Below are 25,620 nucleotides of genomic sequence, written 5' to 3'. Positions count from 1 at the left end.
ATACCCCCTGATCCCCCTGTGGCTCTGTGTGTGATAGGGGGCGGGGCCACAACCTCCCTATCTGCCCTGCTCTGTTCGTGACAGGGGAAGGCGCACCAACCCCCTGATCAGCCCTGCTCTGTGCCTGATAGGGGGGAGCTCCCCAATCCCCTGATTGCCCTGCGGCTCTGTGTTTGACAGGGTGCGACGCACCAACCCCCTGATCGGCCCTGCTCTGTGTGTGACAGGGTAGAGCCATAACCTCTCCATCGGCCCTGCCCTGATTGTGACAGTGGCAGCGCCCCAACCCCCTGATCGGCCCTGCTCTGTGGGTGATAGAGGGTGGCGCCCCAACCCCCCTCCATGGGCCTTGCTCTGAGTGTGACAGGGTAGAGCCATAACCTCCCCATTGGCCCTGCCCTGAGTGTGACAGGGTGCAGCGCCCCAACCCCCTGATCAGCCCTGCTCTGTGAGTGACAGGGGGCAGCGCCCCAACCCCTTGATCGGCCCTGCTCTGTGAGTGACAGGGGGCAGCGCCCCAACCCCCTGATTGGCCCTGCTCTGTGAGTGACAGGGGGCAGTGCCCCAACCCCCTGATCGGCCCTGCTCTGTGCATGATAGGGGGTGGCGCCGCAACCTCCCTATTGACCCTGCCTTGAGTGTGACAGGGGTGGTGCCCCAATCTCCCTATTGACCCTGCCTTGAGTGTGACAGGGGTGGTGCCCCAATCCCCCAATCAGTCCTACCCTAAGCATGACAGGGGGCGGCGCCCCAACTCCCCAATCGGCCCTGCTCTGAGCCTGACCAGGGGCTGCACCTAGGGATTGGGCCTGCCCTCTGCCACCTGGGAGCAGGCCTAAGCCAGCAGGTCGTTATCTCCCGAGGGGTCCCAGACTGCGAGAGGGCACAGGCTGGGCTGGGGGACCCCCTCCCACCCTGAGTGCACAAATTTTTGTGCACCGGGCCTCTAGTCCTATATAATAAAAGCATAATATGCAAATTGACCGAACGGCGGAACTACCGGTCACTATGATGCGCACTGACCACCAGGGGGCAGATGCTTAATGCAGGAGCTGCCTCCTGGTGGTCAGTGCGCTTCCACAGGGGGAGCGCTGCTCAGCCAGAAGCCGGGCTCATGGCTGGCAAGCGCAGGCAGGTGGTAATGTGCGAGGGGTCTCGGATTGCGAGAGCCCCGGACTGCGAGAGGGGTGCCTGACTGCTGGCTATTCCCAGAGGGTCCCGGACTACGAGAGGACGCAGGCCAGGCTGAGGGACTCCCCTCACCCCCTAGTGCACGAATCTTGTGCACCAGGCCTCTAGTCAATTATAAACTGAAAAACAACTTTTGAAACCAGATTTAGTTAAAGATCAATGCAACTACTTTACATATAAAATGTTCAATAGTTTTCATGTCCTTACTAGGGTATCAAAGTAATTTTTTTCTATGAGTACCTCTTTCCGTTTTAATTCTTCAACTGTTTTCAATGCATTACTGAATTCTTGAAGAAGTTTGTTGTGTGTCAACTGTAGAGTGGCTAATTTGGACCTGTTTAAAAAGAAATTGAGAAATGGAATCTTGGGGGAAAATATCAGAAACTTACAGTCTTGCCTCTCAACCTTCTGAACACTCAAGGAGCAAAATCTTTTCTCCTACTTAAAAAAAAAAAGGTTTTTATTGATTTTTTTTTTTTAAATAGAGAGAAACATTGATTGTGTTGTCTGGGGACCAATCCCACAACCTGGCTATGTGCCCTGACTGGGAATCAAATCGGCGACCTTCCAGTGTATGGGACAATGCTCAACCAACTGAGCCACACAAGCCAGGGCTCTTTTCTCTTACTTTTACCATCCCACCACCTACAAGCATTTTCTTACTCTCAAAGAAAACAGTTTTTTCCAAAAAATCAAAATAAGATTACAAGTAATTTTTATGTTTGTTATAAAACTTAAATTTTATCTCCTCAGAAAAGTCTCCTAGCAGTCCTTCAAATAAAAGAAAAAAATGTAAATGTATTTTCAAATCCTAATTTCAATCTGTATAAAAGAGCTATTCTATCTTCTTTGTGCAAGTAGCCATTCAATCACAGCATACTCACTTTTCCTCTTCTGTTTTTGCTTGCTCCATTTTGATATCTGATCGCATGCTTTCCACTTGTAGCTCTAACTTTTTGTTATTATAAACAAGCTCTTGCTTTTCATTCAGCTCTGATGGGGTTGCAGAATTTTTCCTTTCAAGGGCCTGACATCTAAGAAAGATAAAAATAACATGAAGATATACAATGCTCCTTCATTTTCTGTGGTTTTTAAACAAATCCAAAGATTATGTAGCAAATATAAAGAATTTTGGGATTGCGTTTTTCAAGGATTTAGTAGTACAAAATAAAATATTCTATCCTCCTTCTTGACTAGAAGCAAGTAGTTTTTCTGAACCCCTATGCCTACACATAAAAAAATGTACATATTTTTGAACCCTTATGCCTAACATAAAAAAGCACAGATATAAGATCATACAAACTACTGCCCACTTGTAATAATTAAGTAGTCATGCAAATATATTTTTGTTTTTTAGTCACAGACCAGAGTAGTAAATTGCCTGAAGATGCCTCTCATATGGTGATCCATGGATATCTTCTGTATTTTAAAAAGTGATGGGTTCTGTTAAGCAAAAAGACTATGACTTCTGACAAAGATTCAACAGGGGAAAAGGAAATACCCTAAATTCTCTTAAAGACCAAAAAAAGAATTTCAATATAATAATAGCAAATATCAATCAGTGATAATTATGTGCAAGGCATCAATGCCAAGCATGTTAAACATGATCTCACTTAATGCATTATGACATAGGAATTATGACACAAATTTTACAAATAATAAAACTGAGGCTCAGAGAGGTTAAATAAATAACTTGCCCAATGTTAATACCACAAATAAATTGTAGATCCATATTTCAACCTAAGGTCTGTTTGGCCAAATTCTTAGATATAACTGCCATGTTGGAAATTACAGCCTTGGAAAATTAACTCGAAGCAAACATGTTTGTATGTTATGCTGGGAATATGTTTGCCTACTAAGCCAAAAGAACAACATCAACTTAACTTTTTTAAATTTGGGGGGGTGGGGGTAACCTCTTACATCAAGAGAAACCAGCAAATGCAAAATTCTCAATTTATATGTTAGCCTTTATAATTATTTGAAAAAAAATTTTTTCTAAGTAAATCTCACTCAAGTTCTTGATATTTGCAGCTTTCTTTTATGCTTGTTCACATGTCAGCTAATGTAAGTCACAAAAGATCCACTTCACTGCTTTTTACAGGTCCTCAGATAGGCTGGTATGCTTAACAAATGTCCCCAAACAGCAGAATCGGAGTCCCCAGGCCCCATTCCCCCACATCACTATAAGTATTTCATGTTTATATATTAACCTGAACATTAGTGTTTTCTGAATTCATATTTTAATTAGATCTCTATTTTTGTTTTGGTCAGTAACACAGTAACAAAACTATGTTTTCATACAGTAATATATTATATAAAAATGTACATTTTATGAAGGAAGATAAAATTCATCTCTCATTCTTACTTTTCTTGAAGTCTCTTCTTCATTAGCTCAGCTTCACTGAGTTTCATATGAGCCTCCTGAAGCTCCTTAAACAGAGCTGTCACCTGAAGGTTCAAGGCTTCCACTTCACTTCCAACCTGTCGTACAGAAAATCCCAAACATAATTTGCATCACATTAAAAGCACCTCTTTGTGGGGAAACAGTGTGAACCATTAGTGTCCAGTTAAGACTGACTGGTGATAGGATTAAACTTTTGACAATGAATGCCCCAAATATCTTGTATAAAAAAAAAGTTTTGGATACAACTGTTCCCTCATAGAGTATTAATAGATCAATTGGGATGCACTTGTGATAATAACTTTGCCATAATTAAAATTAATCCTGATCATAGTTCAGGGGATCATAGATCACAGTGGTGTCAAAGCACAATCTAATTTATTCAATTAGCAACTCAAACCCATATTCCTGTCAGGTTTATGTTTCTAGTAAACTCAACTCTTTTCTCTGTACCACCTTTCTCCTGGAAGCTCTAGAAATTTTGTCAGTGACTTTTATGGTGCCTTGGAGGTCTCAGTACTTCTTTATCTATTATTGGTTATCAAATAGTTTTAGTGAACTGGGTACTATTACTCACGGGTTGTCCCTTCATCTCAGTTTTTTAAATGTTCTCCATTTTCTAGAAAGTAGAGGGTCTTTCAATATATATTTGTTAAATAAATGAATTAGCTAAATTGTATGGGTTATTGTGGCTCTTACAACTTCCTGGCTTCATCAACTTTCCCTAGGTTTAAGACTATGTTTTCAGACTCCAAGATAGTCAATGAGTTGCCATTAAACAATGAACTTTTCTCATTGAAACTATTTTACTGAAACCAGTAGTGGGATAGAACCAATATCTTTCACTTCTATTCAAGTTTCTGAGCCATATCCTCAAATGATCTCATTATAAAGTAGTCAACATTCTTTCTCATTTACCAGGCCTTTTCACTTAGGAATTCAGGAGAGGAAATCAGTCAAGAAGAGGAAGAAGAGTGATTTCCTAAAATCACTAGGTTAGGAATACATCTCACTACAATTTACAATGAGTGAAATTCAAATCAGGATAAGGAACTATGACAGAAGAAGAAAATATTCAATGTTAAAATTATTTCTAAATTTCTAAAGCTAATAACACATCACAAGATTCGACTCCAGGTTCTGTACTACTCTTATGTTCGTTATGGGTGTGAGAACAATCTTACAAATGTAGTACCCACAGTTTCTGTGTCTTTCTTCTCTTCTTCCTCTTTTTCTGTGTTCCCCTCTGTTTGGGTCTCCATCTCCGAACGATCATTGGCTTTCTTTTCAAAATCTGAAATTCTAAAAATTTACAGAATATAGAGAAATTACTTTATCTTTGATTTCAAAAGGAATAACAATTGCAGAAGCACCAAAAAGAACACTTTTCAAATTTTGGATAAAGGATCAGGGGTTTTAAAAATCTCTTTGCATTCAATGTATTAGCTTTGGTTTAGCTTTCATCCTAAAATTGGCTAGAACTGAATTAAGAGATGAATGCACACAGAGATAAAAGGTATAATTCATCCTGAATACTGAAAAACACTGCCTCTTTTCATGTCACTGACATAAACACAAATATTTTAAAAATTTGTGTGTATACACATGTGCATGCTTGTGTGTTACATGAGTGTGTGTGTCCTTTATAAGAATTCAGCAAAGGAAAGACTTTTCTTGTTGGACCCATGTAAGTTTACAAGTCCCTAAAAACAAACAAATGTAGCAACATTCTTCCACTGAATCATAATCAATGAAAGCCCCAATAAAAATGAAAGAGACTTGTGGTTAAAGATGGTAGATTGAATATATGCAATTTTCCCCCTACCCCAAATGACTTAAAAAGCCATATACTACAAGAACAAAGAGAAAGGAAGAAGAAGAAAAAATAATAAGATTTGGGAAGCATAGATGTGAGTGGGAACTCACTTGACAGCCCCAAAAGTCTGGATCTGAAGCCAACAGAGCCAAGATGTAACTCAATTTGAACCCAAAAGGCTCAGGGGTTGGTGACAACAGGTACCTCTGGGTAAAGAAAGGGTATGTTTACTAGTAAAAAGGACTATAAGATAGCAAAATAAAGGGACCCTTCATTAGTCAGAGTTGAGGGCTAGGGTTTCCTACTGAAAACCAGGGAGCTTACACACAGAGTACTGAGGACCTCAGTCTTCTATTAATCTCAAGAATCCTGGCATCTAGAAGAGTACCCTCCAGGCAGGAAACTGGAAGTTTCCTCTGGAGTATGTGACCAGGAGGATTGAAAAGATTTAATGTTTCTAACATGGGGTTCCCTAAGGAAATCTCCAAGCCAGATCTCCCTACACGTGACACAGTTAGCTTCTAATTCCCCCTCTTATATTTGATCAGACAGCAAGATTACCAGACACTTGAGGAGAATCTTAAACAGAAACAGAAAAAAGTAAATGACAACAAATGCAATTTACTTAAATTAGAATATGCTGGAATGGGGGTTGGAACTTCCAAAGAACTATCATTAATATCCTTAAAGACACAGGAAACATTACAACCAAAACAAAATGCAACATTATAAAAAAGGAACATTCAAAAGACCCCACCCTCCCTCCAAAAAGGAAGATGAAAGTTGATCAAATGTATCAGAAAGGAGAAGAAAGAGAGAAAGAAGAACAGAGTTAAGGAAATTAGAGGATTTGTCCAGGATTTGTCCAATTCATAATGAGTAGTGTTAGAGAGAACAGAAAAAAAAATGAGGATAAGAGATTACACCTAAATTAATTCAAGACAATTTTTCAAGAACTGAAGGACACAAGTTTGCAAAATGAAAGCCCAAGTGTCCAGAATAAGTGCATGAAAAAGAGGCTCACTCCAAAGCACATGAGAAATTCCATTCCAGAAGATTAAGAATCAAATTATAATGGCTTTCTTAGCAGTAATATCAGAAGGTATAATACAATGAAGTAATGCATTCAAAATTCAGGAAAATTATGTCCAGCATAGAATTTTATATCTAGCCAAACTATCCATAAAGTATGAAGATAGAGAGATTTTCAGATATGCAGATCTTAGAAAATATACTCCCCATATATTTTTTTAGTAAATTAGAGATGTCATGAGCCCTATTTGAAAAAAATTTTTTTTTAAGATTAAGAAAAACAGCGGATTCAGGGAACAGGTGATCCAACACAGGAGAGCGGAAGGAATTCCACAGGAAGATGGGAAAGGGAGATTCCAAGGTAACTGAAATACAGCAGGTCCTAGAAAGCAAACAGGCCAGACACCAGGGAAAAAGTCATCAAGAAGAAACTACTACTGGATAGTACTAACATGTTTGAATGTAACTGACAGATTTCCCCATTTGGAAAGGGGGAAAATAAGCAAAAATTTGAAAGGTAAATATGCAGAGAGTTAAAAAATACACACACACACACACACACACACACACATACATACACACAGAAGGAAAGCTGGTCAAGACATAGAGCACGGCTTAACTGAGAACTGTGTGTATGTGCATAATAAAAACACTGATTCATGATTTAACTAAGTTTCAATGTATTATAATCAATTTCAGAGTTGGGCTAGGAGGGGAAGAAGGGTCCAGAAGCATGTGTAAGGTGGTGATGATGGGGGTGAAAGACAGTTAAATCTTCATTCTTTACAGTGGGAGGTCAACAGATTATGTTTAATATAGGGGGGAAATTTTAAGTAGCCATTTAAGCCTGATATATGAAGGTAAATATCAAATGAACCAGGTAAATATGTTGAAAATGGTTGTGTGGGAAGCAGGAAAAGGAAGCAAGGGATTTGGTCAAGGAGCTGCTATTTTCCCATAAGAAACCATGTAACAAACAAGTCTTTATATGAATGCAAAACTGATTTTTAAAAAGGAACTTAATGGTAATAAAAAATAAAACAAACAATAATGGTATCTGTTGCAAATTGCCAAACCTAATTGGTGCACAGACACTGTTCCCAGCTAAGCAAATAAGTGGATTAAGATCCAATTGGGGCAGGGTTAAAGGAGAGCCTCTACTATTCTGTGAGCAACAAACCAAACTGAATTGGGGTCTCAGGCAATTTGCTCATATGATTCAAAGACAGACAGAAACTCCCAGATTGGAGAGGGCTCCCCTGAGGGCTCCCAGATTGGAGAGGGTGCAGGTCAGGTTGAGGGACCCCCACACCCCCCAGTGCATGAATGTCATGCACCGGGCCTCTAGTATGTGTATATATACTAGACACTTTAACCCAGTGATGGCGAACCTTTTGAGCTTGGCGTGTCAGCATTTTGAAAAACCCTAACTTAACTCTGGTGCCGTGTCACATATAGACATTTTTTGATATTTGCAACCATAGTAAAACAAAGACTTATATTTTTTATATTTATTTTATATATTTAAATGCCATTTAAAAAAGAAAAATCAACCCCAAAAAATGAGTTCACGTGTCACCTCTGACACGCGTGTCATAGGTTCGCCATCACTGCTCTAACCACTAAGCCACACTGACCAGGGCCTAAGTTTATACTTTTATTATTAAAGCTAATCATGTTGTCTAAATAAGGATGAATTACTGGCTACACTTGACACTTAGAATTGTGTACAGAACTTGGGAGAGGAAACATGCCTGAAATCAACTAACACACTGATTACTCATAACTATTAAAGCACTAGAGGCCCAGTGCATGAAATTAGTGAACGGGTAGGATCTCTAGGCCTGGCTGGTGATCAGGGCCGATCTTCAGGGCGACTGGCGGGGCAATTGAGGGGGCCCCCACTGGCACCCGCCTTGGCTGGCGTGGGTCCTGCGGGCTGGGGGAAGCTCCTGTGTTGAGTGTCTGCCCCCTGGTGGTCAGTGAGTGTCATCACGACTGGTTGTTCCACCGGTCATTCCACCATTCAGTTGATTTGCATATTAGGCTTTTATTATATAGGATAATATTTTACCTTTAAAATCAGCTGTAATAAGATGGCAGAGTAGATAAATGCAGTACTCACATCCTCCCAAAACCACATCAAAATTACAACCAAACTACAGAATAACTATCATTCAGAACTGCATGAAATCTAGAAGTCCTATAATTAAGGATATAAAGAAGCCACACTGAGACTGGTAGGAGGGATGGAATGCAGAATTGGCTGGTCCCACTCCCACATGCGGCAGATAAAAATCAGGAGGGATAGCTAGGCTCCAGAGGTCCCTTGTGAGGGTGAGGGGTCCCAGCCCCACATCAGGCCCTCCAGCTCAGGATTTCAGTGCCAGGAAGAGAAGTCTCAAGTAACATCTGGCTGTAAAAACCAGCAGACTCACTCACTCTGAGCTCCAGTGCTGGGGCAGTAGCTCAAAAGGCACAGGGACATATGGGGAGGAACTGAAGTGTCTGGTTTCAGGGCAAGAGCTGGAGGGGCAGCTTTTTCCAAGGGAGAAGTACTGGTAAAGGCTACTGCTTCTTTTTTGAGCCCTCCCTACACAGAGCCAGCAGGCAGGCACCATATCTGAGTCTCCATCACCTTGATGAGTAGTTATATTTAATGGTGAAAGTCTAAAAGCTTTCCCCCTAAGATTAGGAACAAGACAAGGATGTCTCCTCTCTCCACTTTTATTTAACACTAGTGACCCAGTGCATGGATTCGTGCACATTGAAAGAAAATTAATTAGAAGAAAGATTTGTGCGATAATTACGTTACTGCAAAAAATTACGTGTCAAAATAGTATGTATAATACTAGAGGCCTGATGCACAAAATTTGTGCAAGAGCAGGTCTTCCTTCCCCTCGCTGCCGGCACCAGCTTCCCTCCGGCACCCGGGACCCAGGCTCCCCTCCAGACGCCGGCAGGCACCCAGGACCCAGGCTTCCCTCGCAGCTCCAGCTTCATCCGGAAGGTCGTCTGGTCTAATTAGCATATTACGCTTTTATTATTATAGATTGTACTGGAAGTTCTAGCCACTGTCATCAGGCAAGAAGAAAATATCCTGGTTGGTAAGGAAGAAGCAAAACTATATTTGTAGATGACATGATCTTGTATGTAGAAAATATTAAGGAACTCATTAAAAATTATTAATGCTAATAAGTGTGTTCAGCAAAGTTGCAGGCTACAAGATCAATATACAAAAATAAGATGTATTTCTATAACTAGCAATGAATAATCCAAAAATGAAATTAAGAAAACACCAAATTAAGCACCAAAACACTAGAATGTATGGGAATAAATTTTGAAAAAGAAATGTAAGACCTGTTTTATGCTGAAAACTATAACACATCACTGAAAGAGATTAAAGATGACCTAAATACCCCATGTCCATGAATCAGAAGACTTACTATTGTTAAGATGGCAGTGCTCCCTAAGTTGATCTATAGAATCACTGCAAACACTAACAAAATCCAAGCTAGCCTTGCCTCCACCAGAAATTAACAAACTTACCGTAAGTTTATATAGAAATACAAGCAACTCTGAATGGCTAAAACTATCTTTTAAAAGTAGAAAAGAGTTGGATGACTCACACTTCCCCACTTCAAAATTTACAACAAAACTATAGTATTTGTGACAGTGTAGTACTGGCATAAGGATAGTTAAATAGATCGATGGAATAAAATTGGAGGTTTAGAAATTAATTTTTGCCTTTATGGTCAATTGATTTACCCCAAGGGTACCAAGACACTGCAGTGTGGGAAAGAATAATCTTTTCAACAAATAGTGTTAGGACAACTAGATATCTATACACCAAAGAATGAAGTTGAACCCTACCTCACACCATAAAGAATGAACTAAAAATGGATCATACACTTAAATGTAAGTATTAAAACTATAAAACTCTTAGGAAAAAACATAGGAGGGAATCTGTGTGACCTTGGGTTAGTGAGTGGTCTTTTAGATAAGATACCAAAAGCACAAGAGACAAAAGAAAACATAAATTGGACTACGTTAAAAAAAAAGTGTGTGCCTAGTTGGTTTGGCTCAGCGGATAGAGTGTTGGCATGCGGACTGAAGAGTCCCGGGTTTCTTTCCGGTCAAGGGCACATGACCGGGTTGTAGGCTCGATCCCCAGTGGTGGGCGTGCAGGAGGCAGCTGATCAATGATTCTCTCTCATCACTGATCTTTCTATCTCTCTCTCCCTCTCCCTTCCTCTCTGAAATCAATAAAAAAATATATTTTTTAAAAAGTGTGCTACAAATGATACCATCAAAGAGATGAAAAAGATAACCCAAAGAATGGGAGAAAATATTTGCAAATAAAAAGTCTCATAAAGGACTTGTATCCAGAATATATAATGAGCTCATAATAAGAAGACGGCAATTTTTTTTTAAATAGGCAAAGGATTTGAATAGATATTTCTTCAAAGAAGATGTATAAAATGGTCAACATGAAAAGATACTCAACATTATTAGTCATTAGGGAAATAAAATCAAAATCATAGTGAGACACCACTTCACATCCATGAAGATGGCCATAATTAGGAAGACAGACAATAACAAGTGTTGTTGAGGATGTAGAGAAATTGGAACCCTCCTACATTGCTGGTGGGAATATAAAATGGTGCAGCCACTATGGCCTAAAGTTTGGTAGTTTCTGAAACTTGAGTATATAGTAACCACATGAACCAGCAATTTCACTCCTTAGTATACACCAAACATAATTTAAAAAATAAAGGGTGTTCCAAAATTCACGCAAGAAGTAATTTTGATAGTAAACACAGGTTTATAATTAAAAATTGTAAATTTTTTATTGATTCATAAAATATACAGTATAGGGTTATGTATGGAATAGCATATCGGGTAAATGGCCTCCACGGCTGTGCTGGCACATACACACTCTTTTGTTGAAATTTTCCATGACTGTTTTGCATAAATGTGGCTGAATTTCGATGAGGCTCATTTTCATCTTGATGGAGTGGTTAATCGACAAAATTGTCACATTTGGGGTTCAGAAAATCCACGAGTGATTGTTGAGAAACAAATGCATCCACAACGTGTCACTGTTTGGTGTGGATTTTGGGCTGGAGGCAACATCGGACCATTCTTCTTCGAAAATGCGGCTGGTCAGGCAATAACAAAAAAGTGTGTATGTGCCAGCAAACCGTGGAGGCCATTTACCCGATATGCTATTCCACACATAACCCTATACTGTATACTTTATGAATCAATAAAAAATTTACAATTTTTAATTATAAACCTGTGTTTTCTATTAAAATTACTTCTTGTGAGAATTTTGGGACACCCTTTACATTAACACAAAACATTGTGCATGAATGTTCAGAGCTAACATTCATAACTAGAGGCCTGGTGCACAAAAATTTGTGCACTCGGGGGGGTCCCTCAGCCCGGCCTATGCCCTCTTGCAGTCTGGGACCCCTCGGAGGATGTCCACCTGCTGGCTTAGGCCCGTTCCCTGGGGGATCAGGCCCAAGCTGGCAGTCAGACATCCCTCTGGCAGCCTGGCAGCCCTCGGGGGATGTCCACTTGCCAGCGGGAGCAGGCCTAAGCTGCAGTCAGACATCCTTAGCGCTGCTGAGGAGGCAGGAGAGGCTCCCACCACCACCGCTGTACTGGCAGCCATCAGCCTGGCTTATGGCTGAGCAGAGCTCCCCCTGTGGGAGCGCACTGACCACCAGGGGGCAGCTCCTGCATTGAGCATCTGCCCCCTGGTGGTCAGTGTGTGTCATAGTGACCAGTCATTCCAGTCGTTCTGCTGTTAGGATCAGTTTGCATATTACCCTTTTATTATATAGGATAGAGGCCTGGTGCATGGGTGGGGGCCGGCTGGTTTGCCCTGAAGGGTGTCCCAGATCAGGGTGGGGGTCCCCACTGGGGTGCCTGGCCAGCCTGGGTGAGGGGGCTGATAGCTGTTTGCAGTTGGTGACACCCCCTTCAGGGTGGGGGTCCCCAGTGGGGTCCCTGCGCAGTCTGGTGAGGGCTGATGCTGTTTGCAGGTTGGTCAACCCCCCCCCCCCCCAGTGGGGACCCTCACCCCATGGAGGTTTGGCCAGCCTGGGTGAGGGGCTGATGGCTGTTTTCAGGATGGCCACACCCCCTTTAGGGTGGGGGGTCCCCACTGGGGTGCCAGGCCAGTCTGGGTGAGGGGCTGAGGGCCGTTTTCAGGATGGCCAAGCCCCCCCGCCCCAGCAACGGAAGCTCCCAGCCTCTCCTTTTTTTCTTTTATTTATTTATTTATTCTGGGATTTATTTACCTTCTATAATTAAAACTTTGTAGCCTTGAGAGGAGCTTAGAGCAGGCCAGGGCAGGCGGGAGGGAAGCTTGGCTTCCTCCATCGCCAGGGGCAACCCACTCCTTTCTCGCTCCAGCTCCGTGGCCACGGCTGGCTGAAAGCAGGTATCTGGGGTTTATTTATCTTCTATAATTGAAACTTTGTTGCTTTGAGTGGAGCTCAGAGCCGCCGCGGCAGCTGGGAAGCTTGGCTTCCTCCATCATTGGGGTAACCAAGCCTCTTGCTTGCTCCAGCTCCGTGGCTGCCAGCCGCCATCTTGGTTGGGTTAATTTGCATATAGTCGCTCTGATTGGCTGGTGGGCATGGCTTAAGGCACAGTGAAGGTATGGTCAATTTGCATGTTTGTCTTTTATTAGTGTAGATAGGCACAATAAACAAACAAACATGTTCATCAATTGATGAATACACAAAATGTTGTCTAGTCATACAATGGAATATTATTAGGCAACAAAAATGAAAAACCAATACATGCTATATCATAGATAAACTTTGAAAACATTACCTGAAGGCAATCACGAAAAACCACGTATTTTATGATTCTAATTATATGAAATGTCCATAATAGGTAAATCCTCAAAGAGAAAGATTACTGAGAGGAATGAGCACTAATGGCTACTGGTTTTCTTATTTGGGGGAAAAACCTTCTAAAATTACAAAGTGCTAATGGTTATATAACTCTGTAAATATCCTAAAAATCATTGAAATGTACACTTTAAAGGGATGAATTGGATGGTATCTTAATGCTATCTCAAAAAGCTGTTAAAAAAGCAACGTATGTAAATTCTTTGGTTAATCTCTCTCTACCCCTCAGTCCCCTACCACCCACCTACCCTCTGAGATTTGTCAGTCTATTCCATGCTTCTATATCTCTGGATCTATTTTGTTCATCAGTTTATGTTGTTCACTAGATTCCACATATAAGTGAGATCATGTGACACTTGTCTTTCTCTGACTAGCTTATTTCGCTTAGCATAATACTCTCCAGGTCCCCCCTTGCTGTCTCAAAGGGTAAGAGATCCTTCTTTTTTACAGCTGCATAGTATTTCATGGTGTACACAGCTTTTTTATCCATTCATCTACTGATGGGCACCTGGACTGTTTCCAGATCTTAGCTATTATAAATAGTACTGCTATGGACATAGGAGTGCATACATTCTTTCTGACTGGTATTTCAGGATATATATGCTTCTATGCATAACCCATGGACACAGGCAATAGTGTGGTAAATGGCTAGAGGGGGGCAGTGTGGAGGGGGTCAATGGGGAAAAAAAGGGGACATCTGCAATACTTTCAACAATAAAGATAAATTTAAAAGACTTATAATTCAAAAAACAAAAGCAGTGTATGCATATTTCAAGTTGCCTATTTCCTACCTTCCTTTGGCTTCTTTCAGTGCCTTTTCAAGCCTTTCCACCTTCTGGGTCCCTTCCCTCAGGCAAAGCAGGAGCTGGCGCACAGTTAATTCCTCAGATTCCAAACAACTCCTGGCACCTTCTGCAGATCTGCTCCTACATCAAGGCGGTATAGAGTTAGAAAACAAAAATGTCAGAGTCTAAGAATATAACTGGAACAAACTTAAAGGAACTACTTTCCAGAATACTCTCCAGTTAACTCTCATTTACTGACAAGCAGCACTGGCCCTTGACCCCCGTGCTACAGGCCTCCATGCTTTCCAGGGAAAGAGTGGAGACTAGGAGTAGGCTTGCCTTACACTGCACGTGCTCACAGCAGCAGACCACAGGACCCACACAAACAGCGAAGCAGGGGTAGTCCTGGTTTCCGGTGCCCAGCTTTCCTAGAAAACTAGTCTCAAGAGAACCACAGTCAAAGTACACAGCACAGCCCTAACTGGTTTGGCTCAGAGGATAGAGCGTCAGCCTGCGGACTCAAGGGTCCCAGGTTCGATTCCGGTCAAGGGCATGTACCTTGGTTGTGGGCACATACCCAGTAGGGAGTGTGCAGGAGGCAGCAGATCGATGTTTCTAACTCTCTATCCCTCTCCCTTCCTCTCTGTAAAAAATCAATAAAATATATTTTTTTAAAAAAGTACACAGCACACATGCTGCTGGTGGTGACATGCAGGCCACCAGCCTTTCTCCACCTTGACAAAAGCACCACATTCTCAAGTCAAGAAAAAATTCAAATAATTAGAGCAGAGAAATGTAGGCATTATTGGTATGTCAAATATTTTTCTTGATTTCAAAATGTGATTAAATCTAGAGGCAGTTCAATGACAAGCAAACAAAACCATGACCATCACTACAACAACAAAACATTCCAGATGACTATGCTGATGCCAATGGCAGCTACTCTTTCAGTAATCTATTCAAATTCACCCACCTAATAAACAGCCAGGAGTAAATTCTGGTCCCCAACTCCTAAGCTCAAACTGCAAACCTAGAAATCACTATCTGATTCCTTAATATAGTCTCAAACACGATAAAGAAGCTGCAATAAAAAACAGCTCTGTGGCCTGAAAGAGGAAGTGGTCTGTGCCTATGGGTCTAAATGAGGAGGAAGTGGCTTAGAAATTTCAAACAGGGCTTCCTTCCTTCCCTCCATTTCCAGTAAAGTCTTCTGATATTTAAAAAAAAGTAATATAGAGAAAAACTGAGGAATTTCTAACTAAAAATGGGAATAACGTTCATTTATGCCAATTGCCCTGCTTGAAGGAAGGGTATTAGCTAATACTTATTTTCTTCCTTATACCAGGGCTTGGGAGCATAACAGAAAAAACAACAACCCATTTTCATGTTTTATAAATACATTCATCAAGTTATAGAAAAAAGATATTAAAAGTCTAGGAGGTGGGGAACGGGGTCATCTGTAAAACCCTCAACAATAAAGAGAAATAATTCCTTTTTAAGTCTACGAGGGAAGAGATCCTTAGAGAAACTTTCAGATAACTGTCTGTTTCTTGTAGACTAATACAGTAATAACCGGCGTATAGAGGATGAGCCAACAGCCTGCTCTGGGGAGTGCTACATGCAAGTCTCAGGGGCCCAGTCCTTCTACCATCCCCTCAAAGTCCCCCCATCAATTACAAGGTCTACTTCCTAATAAGTACTTAGGAGTCTTGACTTGAGACTCCACAGGTAAAATACCTGGACACTTTCAAGAAACACCCAGAGACTCTGCGCAGTGATAGTCATTGCTATGGAAGATTACCCATTAGTATCAGTCACCATGGCTTGTACTCAGGAATGAACAGGGCAGAGGAAATGGAAATATCCCACTTATCAGGCTGGGCAGCCTGGTCCAGCTCAAATTGCACTGTATGCAAATTAGGAAGCAGAGGTCTTTCACTTTTTATCTGAAGGAGAAGTAACACCTTGAGGGTGAGGGTTAGTTAGCCTGAAAAGGCATCAAACATTGTTCTTATTCTCTGCCAGTTTTAGCTACAACATTAAACAGCATTTTCACCCAACATTCTTGAGAGGTCCTGGTATAAATTAATAATAAGTGACTTTTTCGGCCCATGTTTGACCTCTCAGTGGGGACCTGGAAGTGACAAGACTGTCCGGTAAGCCTGTCCAACAGCCCAAGTCTTTCTTCACATACGTGTCAATGGAGTCAATTCTCGTGGGCCCAAGACTCCTCTTGATTTCTTTCACTGCCACATCTGCTTCTCCATCCTGTAGAACCAGAAATGAAAGGGATATAATACAATATGTCTACAAGACAAATGTTATCAAAAGATAAAAAGGCAAAAAAAGAAAAAGTCAAAAGATCAAGAATTTTGATGACATTCAACCTAAGGAGCCTACCAAACATTTAAATGTGAAATGTTTAAATTCGGTCAGTCAAATGGAATGGAAATGTACCCTTCCCTCACCCCACATGCCCTGTCAGGATTATAAATATCTCGACGAAGGTTGGTCTCCTCTCATTCAGCACAGTCAACCTGACCCCATCTCATGAAAGCTTATCTCCTGCTCTCTTTGGCAGTTCCCTTCTTTCTTAGGTTAAGGTCACATGGAGCTAGTGACAACTATTCCACACACCTTTCCTGTACAGTCCTTCAAAATGCAAAATGCTAGAATTTCCTGAAGCAAAGTTGAAAAAGAGGCAGTTTTCTGTGAACAAGGCTCACAGAACACAAAATCCTATTAGAAACCTTATGCATCTTGAGCCATTTAGGAAACCAGAGGATTAAGATGACTTCAATGACTTGAAGGGCAATTCTATTCTAATGAGGTAGCAGGATAATCTTCCAAAAATGCACAGATGTTCTGGATAGTTCTGAATGTGTGCATTCTTCCTAAATTTTGCGCAGTGCTATCCAGTTCACAGAAGCAAGGCCAAGAAAAACAGGTTTACACTAAAAATAACTGTCACTCATCAGTGAGGGAACATACCATGCTCACCACGCGCCCTGGAGGCAGGAGCCTTTTGGAAACTTCTGATAGGCCCGTTGAGCTTCCTGGATGTTATCAGTTATTTGCAGAAGGTTAATGCTCTTTGATCAAACTTGTGTTTCCTAATCTTTAGTCACTTGCAGAAAGAATATTCTGGCAAAGTGTGCTTTCAAATGGTATTTTAATTTTCTTAATTTCAGCCACTTTTAATGCTTAGATTTACTAGGGGGCATGGATGACAAAGTTATTAAGAGCCATTCTCCAACTCTATCAATCTTTAGTGCAGCAAATGAATCAGGAAGTAAAGGAAGTCACACTCTAATATTTCAGACACATCAGTAGTTTAGCTTTTTGCAAATTGCCCCTCCAACTCCTTCACCTGTCCCCCCATCTTCAAGGTACATTTTTCTCTTTCAGAGACACAATCTCTTTTTCTTTATCAGACATGCACTTTGACAAAGCTAAAATGACAGTGTGTATGACAGAGGATTGGACCTTCACATATTTTTCCCCTCTTCTCACTCTTTTTTAGTAGCAAGAAGTCCTTTGTGGTTCATCCACGATTTTAGTAGGACTGCCACACACCCAGACACAGCCACGATGGGTGCTGCACACAGGCTAGGACATGCCATCTCGCTTAGCTCACTTCATTTCGGCAGCACATAAATGGGAGTTAGAGAGCATCAGCTTCAAACTCTGTTCTCAGGTTCCTGAGTAGCTGCTGTTAGAGAAGCTGAGATAGTCCCGCCCCCTACAACCAGCAGAGCTCTGCTCCTTTTCTTCACTTATTTTTAACAAACCATGGTTCCTCACAAGACCTTGTTTGAAAAGAGGGTTCTAATATTAAAAAATGTTTTAAAAACATTTACTGCATCTGATTACGATTCTGCTCACCTAAGTGAAATGCTGAACACAGCTTTGAGACCTGGTCTGAAAACGATTATGCTTTTCTTTTGCCTTTTAGGTCAGTCACATAAATGTCTGATTTGTGAGGACGAAAAAAAGAAGGACTAGCTATTTTGTCATAAAAGGTAACAGATGTTTTTCCATTTCAGCTATGATAACCCTCACAAGCATTGTGTTATACTTAAAAAACAAGAGCCAATTTACCTTTGCTACTGAAATGTCCCCACTAAGTGGCTTCCCTGTGTTGAGAAAGAAATGGTGGTATTTATATCAATTGCCTAGGTGAGCTTTTGGAATTTGCTTAACACAAAACCAAAATACTTACAGCCATCCTTATTTCAACAAAGGAGTCTTCGGAGGGGCCTCCGGAGCTCAGCTTGAGTTGTAATTCAGACACAATGCCCAGCAGATCTGCCTTTTCAGCTTGAAGTCGGGACACTTGGGTCTTCAGTTGTCCCATTTCCTGTTCTGCTTCTGCCTCGGGGACCTGGGGGTCCCCAGTGGGTTCCTGGAAATGACCAAGAGGAAAGCACATTAAACTAAGGCCCCAGCACCAAACTCCAGTGCCCCATGCCCACTGACAAGGCAGTTTCTCAACAACTTGATCCCCTGTGCTTTACAGTGAAAATTCTCACGTTTCCTTGGCAATTTATTTTGACATAACATTTAAAATAAACATTTTAATATAATTTTATTGTATTCAAATAATAAAAAAAATTTTTAAACCTCATGACAAGAAAGACATGCTTCCTCAGCATGCTGGAATAATCTGATATCATAATAACAACCAACTACAATGGAGACTTGACTTGGGGTGGTGAACACACAATACAGTGTACGTATGATGTGTTGTAGACTTGTGCACCTAAAACCTGTATAATTTTGTTAACCCAAATAAATTCAATAAAAAAGATAGTGTTTCTGAAGTAACTTTTTAATGCTTTATTTTTATTATTTTTAAATCAATTTTAGAGGAAGGGAGAGGGAGAGGGAGAGGAAGAGGAAGAAGAAGAGGGAAGGGTGGGGGAGAGAGAGAGATGAAAGAGAAAGAGTAATCGCCCTGACTGGGGATCTAACCTGGAACCTGGGCATATGCCCTGACCAGAAATGGAAACCACCACCTTTTGGTGTACAGGATGATGCTCCAATCAACCATGCTACCCCACCAGGGTGCTTTTGCAGTAAGTTAAAAAAAAATTAAAAAACAACCAAACTTTGTCAATGGCAGAATTGTAAGTTATAGTCCCAAAATACTAGAAAATAAGGACAAAAAGCTACCACAATTCAACCTCTTGCTCCCCCCCCCTTCCCGCACACACGAATGTATACCCATCATCACTCTCCCCGTACCTGTCATGTCTACTCAGAAGGCAAAGCACCAAGGATATCACCTGGTACAGTACTGGCAAAACACAACGAAAGGTTCAAAATTCTCCCAGGAATGTAGTCTGGGTACTGTAAAACCTTGTGCTGTTTTAAGCTTGTTAAACGTTAAGTCCGGTGAGAAATAAGCAAACTGACAATTCAGAGGCTGGTAACAAAATGGAAAAAAGATTTTCAGCCCCTATAAACATTAATTATAAAGGTTAATATTTCACTAACGTCAAGTACATGTTGTGTTCCTGCTGTTGCAATTACTGAATATGACAAAGTCAGAAGAGCAAGACCCTGTTTAGCTGCGGTGTTTTGCTTGGCACACTCTGCTAATCAGTGCATGTGTTGCCTTGAGTAGATTCACTTCATGTCTTGGCCTCAGTTTTCTTGAGTTAGAAAGAAAGACAGTACCCCATGGTCTCTGTGGTCTCTTCCAGCTGTGACCTTCTCGTCCTCTCAGATTTCCTCCTCAGGAAACCTTCACTGCTCTTGGCACCACCAGAAATGCATGCACTTGTGATTATCAGATGACGCAACACATTAGAGAATTGACCCCTACACACAAACACATTTACCCTCTGTGACAGATTTCCTAAGGAGTGGCAAACAGGTCCAAAGGCTAGCAGTGGAACCAATAAGTGTCAGAAGGGCATGTGCCTGGATCATAAACCAGCTTGTTTATGAAATATTAAAAAGTGTAGCAGGGAAGTGCCCCTCCACCATCAAGATCATGCTCTTCTTCATTTGCAGCAGTCTCTTGCCAGGAATCTACCACAAGCCTTAGAGAAAAGCAACTCATTGTGAAATAAAGTCAGGTGGACAAAGAAAGGCTCCAAGCTTATGCTATCTCTCAGTAATGACTCACACTGTGGAAACATACATGTAAAAGAATGAAAACATACAAGGAAGGACACTGCTCAGCCTGGAATTAGGAAGTAAGCAGGTGAGGGCAAGACTATGCCACATAGGAATCTTTACATTTATCAACCTGACCTCTCGGGGGACATTTGATAGAATGGACTTTTAAAAACTACCTTGGCATAGCCCTAGCTGGTTTGGCTCAGTGGATAAAGCATTGGTCCTCAAACTGAAGGGTCCTAGGTTCGATTCTGGTCAGGGCGCGTGCCCTTTAAAGCAACCAATCGCTGTGTCTCTCTCACATCGATGTTCCTCTCTCTGTCTCTCCTCTTCCCTTCCACTCTCTCTAAAAATCAATGGAAAAATATCCTCAGGTGAGGATTAACAAAAAACAAAACAAAAACACTACCTTGGCAGAAAGGTAAGAAAGTTTTATTTTATTATTTTAAAGAAGCCTTTAGAGCTTTATTTGAATTTTCTGTCTCCTTATGAAAGTATGTTCCTGGGAAGAGAGTTTTAAACAAGTGTCTGAGGACCAGTGATATGAGGTCATGACACTAGAATCTCGGACTGTCAGGTTAATTGTCTTTTTGCACACTTGTGAGCATCTCTTAATTATCCTTGGGAAATTATGAATCTATTTATTTGTCCATAAACACTGTGGAAACATACATGTAAAAGAATGTAGGATAACACTTTAAGTTCCTCTCCATTTTAACACTGAGAGTCTTTTCCCTGCCTTCGTGGAATAGAACTCTTATGGTTTATTTTCCCAAATCTCAACCCCCACTCCACTATTTGTTACACTGTCATTATTTTTGAGCACTTACCGTTGACCTTGTGGGACACAGCAGCTTCCGGTCTTTCTGTGTATTTGTGTAATGTCTCTATCCTACTGTCCTGGCAATGTGTACAGGTTGTTATGCCATTTTATAATCCAAGAAGAAAAGTCTATCTAATGACCTTTGCCTAGTAATCTGCAATTAAGAGTTAAAAAGTACTCCTTAGAAAAACTAATGTATAGTAATTCAGTGAAATCGGACAGACCATTAATGCCTCAGCCTCACCCTGAGGATCAGAAGGCAGCTCTCTAAAGGAAATTCCAACTCCCTGGCCTGGAGTGGCACAGAGGCATGAGAAGCCCTGATGGCTGGGGGGCATTTCCTGTAGAAACAGTGGCAAAGATGGGTCAGCATGAATGAGAGAAGTCCAAGGCCTTAAAACAGCGGTTCTCAACCTGTGGGTGGAGACCCCTTTGGCGGTTGAACGACCCTTTCACAGGGGTCGCCTAAGACCATCCTTCATATCAGATATTTACATTACGATTCATAACAGTAGCGACATTAGAGTTATGAAGTAGCAACGAAAATAATTTTATGGTTGGGTCACAACATGAGGAACTGTATTTAAAGGGCCAGAAGGCTGAGAACCACTGCCTTAAAACCTTTACTAAGTCAGGAAGATGAGCGCCTAAATTTAAAAAATCATCTCAAATGACCCATGAAACAAAAATTAAGGAAGAGGCAAGGAGACAGGTGTGGGCCTGGGAGGCACAGTTTGGGGGAGAAAGCTGATGACCAAGAGTCTTGAAGAGCTTTACGTGTCTCTTTGTCCCAAACTTCCAAGTCCTTGGTCTCAAGGACTCACTTCTGAGTCCTGCTTGTAGCTCACTTCAACTTATCATCTGGATTGAAAGAAGCTGTCTAGAGCTTTAGCTTCTGATCTCAACTTCTTCCAAAACCTACAGGCAGACTACCTCAGGTAGACAAACTGCTTCTGGAAGCTTCCCTTTTGGTTTCAATGTGATAGGCACCAATGGCTGAAGCCAACTGTTAGCTCACATCCCAAAAGGCAAGGGATATATCTGTAAGATATTTCATTCCAGAGAACAGAAAATTACTCATGTATTCCAGGTGATCATTTCTTCAGAGTCCTGTACCTCAAAAATATTTGGACAATGAGAGATTTCCCCAAGAAAAGTGACTTAATGCTCTTGGAACTGTAAGGCACATTGAAGCATCAGAGGTGATAAACCCTGTCAACAGTGAAACATTTCCAATACAAATATAAATGTATTAAAGCTGAATGTTTCCATTGTCCCATGAGCATGAGTTGATGAGTAGGTCATTGATATAAACTATGATCTTGTTCTAAAAAACTTTTCATTCATTAGATTATTCAATATCATCCCTTTTTCATTATTTTCTTTCCATTGTATTTGTCTGTATTCTTTACTCATCTAAGAAATTACAGATCAACAAAGTTCAAAGTAAAGTCTCAAGAAAAATCACTGATATCCAGGATTACATCTCCTTCAATTAACCCAGGGCTCCTGCATCTTCCAAAGGGTTATTAAGTTGCAGGTTTGGACAGTAGATATCCACCAAAACAAATAATACGCAGTGAGCGTTAGTGTATGGGCAGAGGCTTCATATGTATTCTGATTTGTTTTTTTCACTAACATCTTTGACACCCAGTCTTGGTTGTGAGCACATTTCCCAGATTCTTTGGGTCAATGAAAACATGGCAACCTTATAAAATCTCCTATCACAACACGACATTTGTCAAACCATTTTTCAGAAGTAAATATAAAACTTAAAGCAAAGAATCTGTTTTAGACTGAGAGAAAGGACAAGGTCAATAAGTAAAAATTCTGAGTTATAATAAATTTTATTTTATTATTTATGTATGTATGTATGTATGTATACTCACCTGAGGGTATTTTTCCATTGATTTTTAGAGAGAGTGGAAAAGAGAGGGAAAGACCCATGAGTATATCAATGTGAGAGAAATATCAATCTGAGAGAAGCATCAATTGGTTGCTGCCTGCATGCGCCCCGACCAGGGCTGGGGAGGAGCCTGCAACCGAGGTACGAGCACTTGACCGGAATCAAACCTGGGACCCTTCGGACCGCAGTCCTACGCTCTATCCACTGAGCCAAACTGGTTAGGACAGTAAATTTTAAAAATGTAATTTTATATCAAAGATATACATCAAAAACTAACACTTGCACGGTTCTAAGCAGAGGTCCTTCTACTCTGTCTATAATGAGTACAAAATAGTGATTTATAACCTCAACATTCTTCTGATTAAAATCATTATGGTCAAAGATTTACAAATTTCTTTCTCCCAACAAGAGATTATTCATGACCCTTAAAATCACAACCAATCTTCTCAGCAAGAACATTTCTTTCAAGATAATGCAAAACACCCATCTAATCTAAACCATAAAAGGGTTTGATCTAGAAGTCTAGACAAATAAGATTCCACTACAAATATTAATAAAATAAAATCCCAACTAATTTGTCTGCTCACCTCTAATGACCTTTCTGTTTTCCCTTTTAGTTTTCCAAGTTCTTCCTTTAATTTTTCATTTTCATGACTCACAGCCATTAGACGCTCTTTGGCTTCTTTGCTCTGGATCTCAAAAAAATGGCGTTCCTCCTTCTGTTTCTCTGTCCAGGCTGAGAGCTCCTGAAATCGCCCTTTCATTGCTTGGTTATTTAGCTTCATGGCTTCTGTATGGGGTTCAGAGTAAGGGGTCACACAACAAGGGGGTCACACAAACGGGACTTAACGAATCAAACCGCCCCTCAAGCCACTTCAACCTGAGGCTCTGAATTGAAAGATGCCATGCTGGGTCTGGGCCCAAGGGTCAGTCAGAAGAAGGACTGTGGCAAGATGAGTGGTTTTTGCTTCCGGACAGGACTAGCAGGTCTAATGTCTCCTAAGTTTCAATAAAGTAAGATTGACCTGGGTGCCTCCATATAGCACAAGTACCTGTGAATAACTAACTAGACGGACAAACATCTGTGACTCTTAAATTCGAACACTGGACCTGCCAAAAGCCATGGCTTAATATTAGAATCCTTCCTCTTAACAAGGCAGTATTTAGGACCAACTGAAATAATAGCAGCTTTTCTTTCTTTTTCCTTTTAATTGGGCTAAATGTCTTTATGCCATTTCCCTGAGATTAAAAAAAAAATACTTTTTATTCTGACCTGTACCCAAAGGTAAATAATGAAAACCGTGTTAGCCTTACTAAAAGCTAAATGCTGTACTCTTCCTGCCCCCAGGGATTCAGACAGAGAATAGGGAGTTCACCTACAAGCCTTATTACAAAGGGATTAGGTTCGGGAAGGCCTGGGATGAATGGAGAAACACAGGGGCCAGGTGCCAGGTGCTGCTTACCTTTCAGCTGATGGTTCTCAGTCAGGAGTTCTTTCATTTGCTGCAGCAGCTCCTCTGGAGTAAACATGTTCAGGTTTGGGTGAGGCAGATTGGGGGGTCCATTCCCTGTGGCTTCATTGGGGCTGTCCCCCTTTTCAGTCAGGCAGTTAAGTGGTTGGTAGGACATGGCAGCAGTTCCTATGAAAAAGTTACAAACTGAAAAATAGCTGTCCCCACTCTGCAAGGGGTCCCCAAGAGTCCCCCAAATCCATTAGCAATTGCTAATAAATACCCCAAGAGTTGCCTATTTTCTTTCCAAATATAATTGAACATTTATGATTCTACCTTTTAAACAAAAAAGGTATATCCTAGCTTCAGTGTGTATGTGTGTGCATGTGTATGTCTGTGTATATGGGTGTGCAGACGGGTGGAGTAAGGAGCTAGAATATGGAGGAGGAAGAGAGGGCATATTATGATGATCAGGTATCCTAACACAAGTCATTCAAGAGGGTTTCCATATATATATATTTGTATACATGTGCAAAGTATCATTAAATTGATTTTCCCATGCAAATCTTTAAACTCAGATCTCCATATTTTAGGTGAATTATATCTCAATAAAGTTGCTCATAATCTTCATATTTTAGGTTAAGAAGAAAGGGGAACTAACATATTTTGGATGCTTAAACACTGTACCACATGTCAGTTTCTAATCCTCATTGAAACTCAACATACATCTCTTTTACAGGGGAAGAAGCTGGGTTCACTGAGGTGTCATAGCTCACCCAAGGTCACTTAACAAGAGGCGCAACCAAATACAAATGGTGATTCCAAACCCAGACCTGTAATATGATAAAGGAATGACTGAATATTTAGGCTTCAGTATTCGATAATTTTGCAAAGCCCACTAAAAAGACTAGAAAATCCTGCCTAATTATTGCATATTCTGAGGATGTCTGAATACCACTTTATTTTGTAGAGGGGTCAAAGTGGATATAAATAAGAGAAAGTGTATTCTAACTACTTCTGTATGGCCTACTACCTGGGCAAACATAGAAATCTCTTCTAATGACTGGCTACATGTTATAGGAAAACATTTTAAAAATATATATATTTTTATTGATTTCAGAGAGAAGAAGGGAGAGGGAGATAGAAACATC

General features: G+C 40.9%; 1 protein-coding gene across 2 annotated transcripts in view; it reads right to left on the bottom strand.

Moving 5' to 3' along the window:
* Window positions 1-24,658, bottom strand: part of OPTN (optineurin) — a 46,373-nt gene extending 21,715 nt beyond the window's left edge. For both annotated transcript variants that reach the window (XM_023751489.1, XM_023751490.1), the window contains exons 1-9: window positions 24,482-24,658; window positions 23,606-23,808; window positions 18,383-18,565; window positions 16,355-16,428; window positions 14,167-14,301; window positions 4,792-4,894; window positions 3,557-3,672; window positions 2,076-2,225; window positions 1,432-1,525 (exon numbers count right to left, since the gene is read on the bottom strand). In XM_023751489.1, coding sequence (XP_023607257.1) covers window positions 1,432-1,525; window positions 2,076-2,225; window positions 3,557-3,672; window positions 4,792-4,894; window positions 14,167-14,301; window positions 16,355-16,428; window positions 18,383-18,565; window positions 23,606-23,808; window positions 24,482-24,647 — 1,224 coding nt within the window. In that variant the 5' untranslated portion in view covers window positions 24,648-24,658. The remainder of the gene's footprint in view (window positions 1-1,431; window positions 1,526-2,075; window positions 2,226-3,556; window positions 3,673-4,791; window positions 4,895-14,166; window positions 14,302-16,354; window positions 16,429-18,382; window positions 18,566-23,605; window positions 23,809-24,481) is intronic.
* Window positions 24,659-25,620: the final 962 nt, after the last annotated feature.

The sequence above is a fragment of the Myotis lucifugus genome, unplaced genomic scaffold (genome assembly GCF_000147115.1).
Source record: "Myotis lucifugus unplaced genomic scaffold, Myoluc2.0 scaffold_22, whole genome shotgun sequence".
Taxonomy (NCBI): domain Eukaryota; kingdom Metazoa; phylum Chordata; class Mammalia; order Chiroptera; family Vespertilionidae; genus Myotis; species Myotis lucifugus.
Note: the sequence above shows the minus strand (reverse complement) of the source record. Positions and strands in the feature narration are given on the sequence as shown.